Source organism: Anser anser (assembly GCF_964211835.1).
Source record: "Anser anser genome assembly, chromosome: 31".
In the NCBI taxonomy this organism is placed as follows: Eukaryota; Metazoa; Chordata; class Aves; order Anseriformes; family Anatidae; genus Anser; species Anser anser.
In genome coordinates, this window is record NC_139752.1 from 1,590,297 (window position 1) to 1,602,373 (window position 12,077).

At 43.5% G+C, this 12,077-nt stretch overlaps 2 protein-coding genes across 3 annotated transcripts; both read right to left on the bottom strand.

The window, feature by feature from the left end:
• Positions 1-11: 11 nt before the first annotated feature.
• LOC310888222 (tripartite motif-containing protein 10-like) lies at positions 12-4,819 on the bottom strand. 2 transcript variants are annotated; one of them, XM_083814771.1, is made up of 7 exons: positions 2,736-4,819; positions 2,151-2,246; positions 1,837-2,067; positions 1,690-1,712; positions 1,218-1,333; positions 1,017-1,076; positions 12-711 (listed from the first exon to the last, which is right to left on the bottom strand). In XM_083814771.1, exons 1-7 carry the CDS (start codon positions 3,135-3,137, stop codon positions 194-196), a joined length of 1,446 nt encoding a protein of 481 aa, XP_083670897.1. In that variant the 5' UTR covers positions 3,138-4,819; the 3' UTR covers positions 12-193. The 2 variants fall into 2 exon arrangements, with proteins under 2 accessions (XP_083670897.1, XP_083670896.1); XM_083814770.1 differs by having other exon boundaries at positions 2,724-4,819.
• A 154-nt stretch (positions 4,820-4,973) lies between these two features.
• Positions 4,974-12,055, bottom strand: LOC310888239 (zinc finger protein RFP-like). The gene is made up of 19 exons (XM_083814812.1): positions 12,050-12,055; positions 11,771-11,791; positions 11,467-11,490; positions 11,179-11,199; positions 10,914-10,934; positions 10,456-10,476; positions 9,831-9,851; positions 9,452-9,472; positions 9,176-9,196; positions 8,878-8,898; positions 8,466-8,486; positions 8,164-8,184; positions 7,707-7,727; positions 7,538-7,558; positions 7,424-7,444; positions 7,108-7,128; positions 6,296-6,316; positions 6,178-6,198; positions 4,974-5,839 (listed from the first exon to the last, which is right to left on the bottom strand). The coding sequence occupies exons 13-19, from the start codon at positions 7,708-7,710 to the stop codon at positions 5,328-5,330; spliced, it is 621 nt and encodes a 206-aa protein (XP_083670938.1). The 5' UTR covers positions 7,711-7,727; positions 8,164-8,184; positions 8,466-8,486; positions 8,878-8,898; positions 9,176-9,196; positions 9,452-9,472; positions 9,831-9,851; positions 10,456-10,476; positions 10,914-10,934; positions 11,179-11,199; positions 11,467-11,490; positions 11,771-11,791; positions 12,050-12,055; the 3' UTR covers positions 4,974-5,327.
• Positions 12,056-12,077: the final 22 nt, after the last annotated feature.

Below are 12,077 nucleotides of genomic sequence, written 5' to 3' on the forward strand. Positions count from 1 at the left end.
GCCTCTTTTTTTTTTTTTAATATATATAGGATGATCTGGTAGAAAAACTTATAATGTCATAAAAATAACACGAGCACAAAACAAAGCCCCTGGGAGAACGTGGGGTGCTCATCTCCCCTTGCCTGCATCGGGGAGGGGATGGCGATGCTCGAGCATCCCAAAATTGAGGAGCCCCTTTCCTTTCCCTCAGCGCTCAGGGGCAGAGGCGGAGGTGGGAGCCTCTCCCCACCCAGAAGAAAGGGAAGACGTTCTCCCCGCCAAAGCAGGCTTTTTGGAAAGTAAAGACAGGGGGGATTTGCTCAGCAAGGTAGAAAGCCACTTGTTCCTCCTCGTAATCCAGAACCACCCGGATCCTCCTGGGATTCCCACTCGTGGGGAGGGTGGCTGGGGGGGAGGCAAAAGCTCGGAACCGATTCCCGCAGCGCCCCACGGCCCAGATCCCCTCCTCCGGCCGAAACTCCAAGCAGCCCTTCCTGGGCAGGGAATTTCGGGCCACGCCGAGGGCCCAGGTCCCACCAGCCATCACCTCCACCTCCCAGCTGTGCCTCCCCGCGGCGAAACCCCGGCAGCCCAGCACGCAGCAGGAGACGTCGAATCGCCTGGGGTCGGGGGGCAAATCCTGCCCGGCATCCGTCCACCTCACCCCCCGTCGGTCCCGGGACAGGACGAGCCTCGCGTGGGCGGTGTTGGGGTCCAGAGTCACGAACGCTGCTTGGGATGGAGAAAATGGGTGGCAGAAAGCGGCGTCACCCCACCAAAGCCCTGCTGGGGCTGGAAAAAGCCCCAGCACCACAAATTTGCCTCTCCTGGGTGCGTGAGAAGCGATGTCTCAATATCCTCCTGCTTGGGACAGCTTTGCCTGACGTTAAGCATGGGGCAAAGCTCTTTTGGGTTTTCAGGAAGCCCAAACTGAGCTCAACCCATCATTTCCCAGATGTTTTAAGCAGTATTTCGGCTAAAAACGACTGCTGGAGCAAGAGCATCCTCCAAGCAGGATGTTGTCTGCAAGGACTCACCTTTTCCCTCTCCTCCTAGAGACGGTTCTACCTCTTTCTCCAGTTCAGAGGGTAAAATGTCTAGGGGATGAAGAACAACATTGGATGTCATGATCTCCAGCTGCTTGCTTGCATCCACTCTTGTTTTTTTTTTGGGATGTTACAGCAGGGAAGGAGCAGACAGATCTGCCTCACCCCAAGCAGAAAAAAACTCCACCATACCTTGAAATCTCCCCAGCACCTCTCTGAGGACGGCATTTTGTTGAGAAATGACACGGAGCCTCCGCTCCAGGTCCGAGAAGGTCTCCAACATCCTCCGGCCACTGCCCATCTCCCACCTGGATGCAAACCCTTCCCTTTAGTCCTGGGACGTATGGAGATGGCATAGCCTGAGATGATGAGACCATCCCTCCTCCAGCTGCCCCACGGGTGATGTGGGGATGAGGCATGAGCTGGATTTCCCCAAAATATCCTTCAGTCCCAAGCTTGGAGCCTCCAAGCAGCTTGGTACAGAAGGAGGACACTTGGTTCCCTGTTGCCTTTGTGCCATCCCCACCCTGGGGCTCAGGGGCACCATTTTGTCCCTCCAGGTTTCTTTTCGACCCTGCCTGAACCACCAAAACCTTCAGTTCTCTTCCAGAAACCACAGGGATGGTGGCTGGGATGACCCCTCACACTGCGAAGGAGCACGTACCTGCCCACCGTGCTTCTGGCACACTGGAACAGAAAGAGAGAAAAAGCCTCAGTTTCCCTTCCCCAAATTTGGGGGAAGGCTCCAAGCAAAGGCAACACCAGGATCGATGCTGGACCCTCTCCCTTCTTGCCCCGTGGAGCATCCAACCTGCAGGAATCCGCTCACGGGTTGCTCGAGTTTCTTCTCCGCCTCCCAGATGAGGATGTCAAGGAGAGAAATCTCCCCCGACACCTTGGCCTCCTCTTCCTCCTGCCTCCTCATCAACTCCCTGTCCAGCTCTCCCAGCTGGGCCAAGAGGACGACCTCCTGGTCCTTCAGAAACCGGCGCAGCTGCCGAAATTCGGACACAATTTTCTGCCTTTCGGCCTCTGTCTGTGTCTGTAGGATGTGGAAAGATGACAGCATGGACCGTGCTGGTCCAGCACCTCTATTTTTCCTGGGTGATGGCAACAGCTTCTTACCAGATACCCCTGGCATCGCCTTTCCCCGCTCGCTTTCAATTCCAAAAGCTCTTCCCTTTGTTTCTTGAGGCTCTCCAAGTCTCTCTGAATTTGCTCCTGGAGGAGGAAAAACAGTTTGGGGGGATATTTTGGAGGGAGTGGGGAAGGAAGGGATGCGATGCTTGGTTTTTGCTGGGAAAAATTTGCAGCATGGACATGAGGAGTGAAGGAATAGATACAGGGGGACAAAAGGGAAACTCTTGATGCTTCTGTAGGAACGCAGCTTCATTTTTAGATGAAATATATTAGAAAATATCCATTAGCTGTTTTGGGGTGAAGGTTTTGGGGTGAAGGTTTTGGCCTGAAAATTAATAATTTCATATTTTCTAGTCAAATCAAGTGTTTTTTTTTCCCTAGTTCTCTCCAATTATTTCCAGTTATTTATTTTCACAGTGCAAAAACAGCCAGAAAGAACTGTAAAAGGAAGCTGGCTTGAAGCCTGCGATCCCAAGACGCTCCAAGAAACTCCAGCAGCCTCTAAGGTGGACAAAAAAACACCACTTTCAGACAAAGAAAAATCCAAAATAATAATACCACGGGCCTGACCCTGTCCTCCTGGGCAGGTTCCTCTCCGTGGGCTCCTCCGCGAGCCCTCGGTGCACCGCGGCCGGATGCTTTCGCATCCCCCCCGAAGGCGAACGTCCTCTTATGCCACGAGCAGAGCTGCTCCTCCTCTCCGCCTCCTTCCAGACCCAAGAGCTTCAGCTTCTCCTCTAAATGCTCCAGGTGGAGTTTGGGCTGGAAATTCCCTTTCCTGAGATGGTTTCGGTGGCTGGCGGCCTCGGCGTCTCCAAACCTTCCTCGCTCCGGCCAGGATTTGGCCGTGCCGCCTCCGCGACCGGCAGAGTCGCAGCTCAGGTGTTCAGGATCTGGTTGATGATTCGGGGTGGTGTGATGGTGGGTGCCTTCCTCTCCCCTTTCCCTCACTCGAGAAGCAGCAGAAGTCATGGCAGCATCTCCAGCCTCTCCCCTTTCTCTTCCCCTCGCCACCTGCACCGGGGTGAAAATATCAAAGGTCTCGGCACGGGTGGAGGAAGGAGGAGAAGTGGAGGGAGGCTCAAATCTCTTCTAGAATTTGATTTTTGGAAGGGATGGATCTCCAGCTAGCAAGCCCTATATTTTTTCTTTTGCTACTGATACGGATATTAACATCTGTCTTTCAGGCATCTGGCACAAGCTTCATCTCTCTTGACTCTCCATCACGGGTGTAGACATCTCAGATTGGTGTCTCCAGTCCTGAGGGGGCTGAAGAAGGAGCCAAGCATCCCACCCAGCATAAACAGACATTTCACCCCAAAAAGCTCAGGTTCTAACCTGCTATTTGTGCCTTCTCCTCCTCTGGGGTCCGCTAGGAGAGAGCTTGGTGCAGTCTTCCCATGGGAGCAGAAGCCAAGCTGCTTTAAAGGCAGAAAGGCAGTGGGACAGCCACCAAGACACCAATTCCTCACAAACCCCATCTCGAAGGTGAAAACTACCTCGAATTGCTAAATATCCCTAAAAAAAACAGAGCCTGAAGCCTCTTGCAGCAACACAACCCCCTTTGTCACCAGCTTAATCCACCCAGATGGACCACGCAGGGTGCAAACCCAATTTTTATCCATCCCTGGAAGAAGATCTCAGCAACGCCAGGGTGGGTGACAGCTTTGCCACAAATGTCCCCAAAAAGACACTTACCTGTTAGGCAGCGGAACGAGATCCTTGTGGATTTTTTTTTTTTTTAAGCGTGGGGTGATTTAACCCACGGAGCTGTTCTACGGTGGGTTAGCGCAGGCTGAGTGAGCTTACAGGCGGATCACATGCGGGGCAGAGGGAAATACCAGCCCTATTTAAGGAAACACGGAGAGGAATGTGCTGCCTGGTGTCTCCCTGCCAGGGAAAGGCTCATATATGACCCCTCTGTCAGATCGGCGTCTCCAATGGAGAATTTGGCCCGATAAAGCTTCGGATAAAACACTTTGTCATTCTTGGCGATGGGAAAAAATATCTTTTCGAGAGAGATGGGGTGTTGGCGGCACAGCGACCATCCAAGCTCGACCACCTCCTGGGGGCTCAGCACCCACCAGCAGCACAGTGCTCACCTAACAAGCAGCTGGGCAGCTTTTAAATTCATTTTCCAGCCTCTTTCGTGGGTTACAAATGGCACAGGAACTCCCTCCTAATTGCAATTTTGGATTACATCAAAAACAATCTCACAAACTCGCACCCAAGTCGCTGCTGCTTCTCCACATGCGGCTGCTCCTTGGTGGCATTTGCCACGTCGACAGTTAATTCCTTTAAAAAAGAACCTTTTTTTTAATGTTTATTTCTGCCCTAATTTCTGCTTCAAAGTAGGGAGGAATGGTATTTTCAGCTGCTACACCGTGTGCTTTTAAGTTTATATATAATTATTATCTTAAGGTCCACGGCCACACATGTTCTGTCCCTCCCTTTCCCTCTTCCCCCTTGCTTGTGTCCTCTCCCGTCTATCCTGTGCCAGTGCCACCACAAATATGGGTTGCAAGGGCAATAATGAAGGTCTCTGGCCCAGAAAGCTGCAGAAAGAGAAATTAAAAGCATAGGGCTGAGAGCCTGGGATGCTCTGGCCATTACCCGTAGGTGGGAGAAGGCAGCATCCCCTTGCCTTGCCTGTTCCCATGATAGGATCCATGGCAAATTTCCCATTTTTCAGTAGGATAAGTAGGGCAGATGCTGCATGGAGAAGCCATACGGGCTACAGGCATCATCCGAGAAGACCTGGAGACCCCTCTGCTGAACCAGCTGGAAAAAGAAATCAAATCCTCCGGAGAGTCTTAAGTGGTTTATTGTGAGCTGGTACCTACCAGTTGCCCATCCCATGGTGGGGCAAAAGACAAGATTTAATTTAATTTTAATTTTCTTTTTTTTTTTACAGGTGGCTAAGAACAAGCAGACATTAAAGAGGAATTCATCAGTGTTGTTAAAGTGCAGTGAGATGAAGCGAAAGGTGAAGACCACGCTTCCCCCAGGCTCCAGTGGCTTTGGTGATGTCCCTAATTGTCCGCCTCCCATCATAGCTGGCCCCACAATGATCTCAAGCACTGGTTTGACCTCCCCACGACTTTTAGGGCTCCCAGTACCTCACTGGGAGCTTCATGGCAAGACGAACCAGGAAGGCGAGGGTCATCGGACCAGAGAGAGGGAGCCCAGCTCCACCCAGAACCAAGGCCGGATCCGCTCCCCGGCGAAGGAGGCTGGAGGAAAAGTGAAGATGGGGACTTTGTTCTCAACATCAAAAAACGCCACCTCGCCCCACTCGTAGTCTAGAGAGATGCGGATCTTTTTGGGGACCCGTGGCAGGTTCAGGAGGGTCGGAGGGGAGGTAAGGGCTCGGTTCTTGAATCCCCATTGCTGCACGGCCCAGATCCCTTCTTCGGGATTAAAGCTGACGGGTCCCTTCCTCGGCAGAGACTCTCTGCTGACCCCGACGGCGCAGTACTGCCCTTCTGCCAGATCCACCACCCAGTAGTGGCGCCCAGAGGTGAAGGCTTCGCAACCCAGCACGCAGGGATCGGCGTCGAAGCGCTCGGGGCTGTCGGGCGACTCCTGCAGCATGTATTCCCATCGCACGCTCTTCTGGTCCTTGGACAGGATGAGGCGAGGGTGGGCTGTCTCGGGATCCAGAGTCACATTTGCTGTGGATGAGGAAGAAGAGGGTAAGAAAGAGAATTCAAGCTATTTAACCTACCCTTTGCTGGGGGGATGACGTCTTCAAAATCTAATAGGGTGGCTTGTCTTTTTGGAGGCTTGATATCTTGAGATGTCCAACTTTCCACGCATTTACGGGGTATCAGGTCTACAACATCTCCACGTAGGTCAAATATATCCTGTCTAGGGGTGCCTACCTCCCCTCTTTTGACTATGTTTAACTCATCTGGACACTTCTGCAGTGCAGACATTTAAAGGACGACAAGCAGATTACATTAGCACCTGGGTAAGGGTCACCATTCAACGAGCGTGCCAAACTACTCACCCAATTTTTCTTCCTCTTTCCCTAGAAATGCATAATAAAAGATAAATTATTAACTGGTATGCAAACTTAAAACCGAAAGCAAAAGCGGTATTTGTATAAGGGAGAAAAATGCACTTACTGTGCTCTTCTATGCATTTTCCTAAAAATAAAAATTAAAAAAATAAATTCATTTTAATGAGGGTTTTTCTATTCACAAAATGCCTGCAGTTTATGCTATTTTTTTTTTTATGTCATCCCTCCCCCAAACCAACATTTCCTCCCTGGTATAAGATTAAACCGGTGCCTCAATGAGACTTGTGTCTGTAATACAACTTATTAATTACGTTCAATGTAGGAAAAAAAAAAAAGAAACAAAGGTGGTTTAAACTAAACCGCAGGCAGAAGTCACACAATGAAGAAAGCTAAAATAATAGGTCATACCAGGAGTTTCTGCTACTAGTAGAGATGCTGCTCATATAGTTTGCAGAGGCAGGTAGCGTGTGGGTGCTCTGGAAATTCATGACCCACTTTTCTGACCTTCTGCGGGTTAGAACTGTGATGCTGAAGTCCAGCTTTTAAATCACACGGAGGTTAAATTAAAAAAAAAATAATTAACAGCTTTTCAAGCTGTGAGCAGAGAGATGCCTGATGGTCATCACACTCGATGGAGGCATGAAAAGTTTCGATTTTCTTCTCATCTGGGAGGCTGCAATTCACCCCATAATATATCAGTTATCAGGGAGACTATTTATTCTGAAATTTCATCTCTATGAAGAAAAACAACCTGCTGGTGCTTCTCCAAATTCAAATCAGTTTGTGAATTCAGGCTAATAAATTCCGTCTTCTCACCTCACATTTGTCTAAGAGTAAATCTCGCAGTCCACCTATTCCAAAAACCCCCAAAATCTCACATGCTTTACATCTCCAGAAGACGAGGAAGGGGACACTCACTCATTTTTGCTTTGTATTCCTCTGAAAAGAGAAACGATAGAAATGGTTATTGAGCATTTCTCTTCCTCGCTGTGTTGTGACTTTACGACTTACTTGGCTCTCAAAGCAAAAATAAATTTCTCTGCCTAGTGATTATTATTTTGCTTGATTAATATAACTCAGTGTATGCGTCTTTCTGCTTTATTCCCAATAATAGCTCAATTTTCCAGAAAACTCCCCAAAGTAGCTCAGGAAAAAGCATAAGAAGAAAAAAAAATACAGGAAACCAACACAGACTTGTGTATTTGTCTTTCTGCAGTGAAACAAAGTGACTTACCAAGCTCTGCAGTGAGTTCGTCTGAAAAGAGAAAAAAGAATTTCCATCAGGGTGATTGTATGGGTCTTACAAAAAATACAAAGTTCACTTCTGGGGAAGAAGTTTGATACTTACCAATTTTCCTATCGCGTTTTTCTAAAGAAAGGAAAACAAGAAAAAAAAAGTCAGATTTGTTCTAATCTATTTTTCCCCACTCATACAGAATCTGCAACCGAATAAAACCAAAGCACAGACCATAAACAGCGTGTGTTTGTTTTGCTGGAAGGCAGGGAAAAATACTCACCCATTTCTGCAGACAGTTCATCTTAAAAGGAAAAAACAAAACAAAACACTCTTTCATTTTTCGTATAATTACAGTAAAAGACATGATTTCATGCTGAATTATGGGATTCACACCCAAACAGTTGGATTTTTTCCATGGTTAACCTGAACACGGGATCTAAAATAAATGTAGGATATTCTCTTGTATTCTGTAGATATATATACTTAACAGATGTGTTATTTTTAATGGAATATGCTGGATTTTAGATACTCTTGAGTATCCAAGACAAGGACAGGAGACTGGCCGCCCGTGAGATGGGGCCAGATGCCTGAATCCTCCCCTCAACTTTATCATAAACCAAATCCTAAACCCAACAAATTCTAACCCACGTAATCTTCAATGACATCATCAGCCTTATGGAGAGCCTGCAAATGCACCTCGGAGTTGCATTTTGCAGAGGAAGGAGAAGGCCACATACCGATTTTGGCATCACGTTCCCCTAAAAAAAGAAAAAAATAGGGAAAAAAAAGAGAATTATTTCTAAATACTCCTTCCTACTTAGTGTGCCTTTATCTTCTAGTGATCAATCCAATATTTTTCTATTCTGTACAGAGAATTATAAATTGTAATTCATGTTGCCTTAGATTTTATATAGATTAACTCATCCCCTAATTTACTTTCCTAATCTTAAAGCAAAGGTCACAACTAGCTCAAATATAAAAAAAGATATTTTCAGAAAAAAAAACGCTTTGTTTATTTGATTTTGCCAAAAGTACTTACCCAGCTCTGTAGTGAGTTCACCTAGAAGGAGCAAAAGGAAAGCAGGCTTAAATTATGAATTAAATTCATAATTTAACTCATGAACTAAATGAATTGTGGAGGATTCTACATTTCTCTTCTAATAACAAATTTAGTGATGTTAAATTTTTAATTGCTCTTGGTGGATTTAAAATACCATGGAATTAAAGAAAGCCCTCAGTAATAGAAGATGCTCAAACCAACCCCTAGGAAGTCCTTATTTTCCAAAAAAATCATACAGATTGGCATTTGGGTTATGCAGGGAGAATGAAGAGATGCAAGCAAGTAGCAAATTAGGATATGAACGGTCATATTAAAGGAAAAGTGCAAGATTCAGAGCAAAATCTGCACCTCCACGTGCTTTCGTTTCGTACCAGAGAGAACAAACTCTTACCGATATGTGCAGTCTGCTTGGCTAAAAAAAAAAAACAAAAAGGAAAAATAAATGTTAGAAGAACCCAACCCTTTGTTTTGTGGTTTTGCAAATTGCAACTGGAAAATTTCTCCTGCAGTGCTGTACTGCAATGCAGTTTTTATTTTTCTAAACTGAGACAAGAGAAAAAACGTAAAACTCAGAACAATGTAAAGGACTAGCAGAGAGAAGAACATTAAAAAAAAAAGAGAGAAAAAAATAAAAAGAGAGAGAGAAAGGGAAAGAAAACAAAGAGAGAAGGTAAAAAGAAATGACTTACCAAGCTCTTCAGTGAGTTCCTCTTAAAGGAAAGAAAGAAATTATATTATTGGGATTTGATATTAAAAAATCCTTAATTTAACACAGAGAAAGTGAAATAACCCCAAAGTGAAATCAACAGAAATCTCATGAACGCTCCCCATACTCAAACAAGGGTAGGGGAACACTGCAGGAATTGGGTTTTTAGGGGTGGAAGAAGCTCTGTTATCCCACTGTGACCCCATCTGGAACACCCAAACATGCCCCAAAGGACCCAGGAAATGAGAACACTACTCACCTATTTTTTTATCACGTTCTCCTAAAAACAAGAAATCAGAAAAAAAAGTCAAAATAATTTAAAAGTATCCGTGGATCTTAAACCAGAGATAGCTTTTTTTTTCCCCAAACAACTTTTTCTTATTATTATTTGAAATTTTATTTTTATTTTTTATGTATTTTTATTATTATTTGTTAATTTATTATTTATTATTTGTTTATTTATTAAATAATTTTATTTTTTATTATTATTTGAAATTCCATTTTCTGTTGACTCTCATCTCCCTCTATTTAAGCCACATTTCTTGTTACATTAAAGCAACAAAAAAAGCTCAGAAAAGCTTCAGAAACTTCTCACCATTAGTTTTTGTTAAAGGTTAAAAAAAAAAGAAATCACCTACCAAGTTCTTCAGTGACTTCATCTTGAGGGAAAAAAATACCACAGGTTTCTATTAAGATAGGTTTATTTCACAGATATTATCTCTTTCTCTATTTTTTTTTTTACCTATTTCATTAGAGACCCAAATATCTTCCCCTTTTTTACATTTATCACATTACATTGTGGAGTTGTGTACAAAGCTTCCCATCCCAAATCTTTCAATGATAAAATATCAAACCCTCTTATTTTGAAATTAAAATTAAAATCCTAAAATTACAGGAAGATAATTAGATTTCATCACAGGAAGATAATTAGGGGGCTGGAATCTATTGGATGTTTCTTTATCAGAAGAAGCTCAGTGATGCTTACTGGTTCCTCTACCATGTTCTCCTAACTAAACCTCTCCAACAAGAAGGGAAAAAAAATATAAGACTAGAGAGAAATTCCTATATATTTCAAGCAATGCCAACTGGAGATGTGCTAACATATTACTTGTGACGACGATGCAAAAATTCTCCTTTATCAGTATTAAACTTTGCTGATGTTTGCTTCGTGCATTTATTGGGATTCCCTTCTGACCAAGCTCAAATTCAACAGAAAAATAAGGGTTTGGTATATGCTGTTGGCAAAGGAAGGAAAAGACTTACCAAGTTCTTCTGTGAGTTCATCTTAAAGAGAAAAAGAGATTTTCATTAAAAATACTTCATCTCCCTGGTCAGACGCTGTTTTTGTGAGAGACTGCTGTTTCTGTATTACTCTGAAATACTCATATCTATCTTTACATATGTATGTACATATACACATAAAAGCATATATATATATACGTGTATATATATGTGTGTGTGTATATATGTATATGTATGTATATATATATATATATGTATGAGCCTTCCTTCCTGCTAAACAAAGATCTTGGAGCCAAACCACAGGACGAAGACACATCCTCAAAATAAACTACGGGAGAGTGGACTTAACACTTAAATAATAATAATAATTGTATGCCAGACCAACTGCCCAACTATTGTTCCAGAGTAATTTCCATCTCACCAAACTTAATAGGGCCAAAAAGGTTTTCTGCATCAGCAGGAAGGAAAATAATGCTTACCCCTCTCTAGGTCACTCTCCTCTAGGAATAAAAAAAGAGAAAGAAAGATCAGAATTCATATTATCCCCATCTTTTTAGCTGCATCCCTCTACCATATATTATTTGTATTTATTATTGTGATTTCAAATGAGTTAGAAAATTATATTAAACACATGCCATATATTTCTTTAAAAAAATAAATTCAGATGTATCAACCTTATGTGCAAGTAACAAGATTTATCTTTACAAGTATTTTTGTCAAGTATATAAAAAGACAAAGGTTTACCAAGGTCCTCAGAGGATTCATCTGCAAAAGAAATGAGAATTAGTGTGCATATCCAGCCCTATATACACACCATCATCCCACCCTTTTGTGTTCTACCATGAGAAGGTACTTAAAAAAAAAAAAAAAACACCACACAACTCTTACATTTTATATTTCAGTCCCTAATTACATTAGATTTTAGTCTGGAATCTGATATACAATATTTTATTCATATATAGACACACACAGTCTATAATTACAAACTCCCCTGTAACTGTATTTGTAGAAGGGAAGGTAAATATCACTTACCAGCTTCCAGACCTTTTAATTCCTCTAAAGAAAAGAGAAAAAGAAAACGTGAAACACAGATTTTCCCATTGCACAACAGATTTTTTGTATCAAGCTCATTTCTATTCCTGTTATTTTTTCCTGTGCACGACTGTGATCTGTTATCCATTCTAAAAGTCACCTGCACCAGCCCTTTATCCAGCTCCTTTTAGAGTTATCTCAGAACCAGCCAACCAGAAACATGAGACAAAACAACAAACAAACAAAAAACACATGCCAAAAAAAAAATCCAATCAGTTTTGTGGAAGAAGCAAAATGAACTTACCGAGCTCTTCGGTCAATTTTCCTTAAAAAGGAGAAAATAATTTTTTTTCTAGTCAGTGCATTTCCTTCACAAGGATGGGAGGGAGGTGTGATGGGGGAAACTTGAGGTTACCAAATCCTCTAATATGGGCAGATTTACTCATGCCTCTAAATTCATTTTTTTTTTTTCACTATTTCAACTAAAACTCTAAGCCAAAACAGTAGCAGCAACATCATCGTGCCTGTGACCACCAAGCACCCCCAGGGATTGCATTTCTCAGAAAATAAGAATGACATTTACTAATGAGGGCATCTTGGTTTCCTAAAAA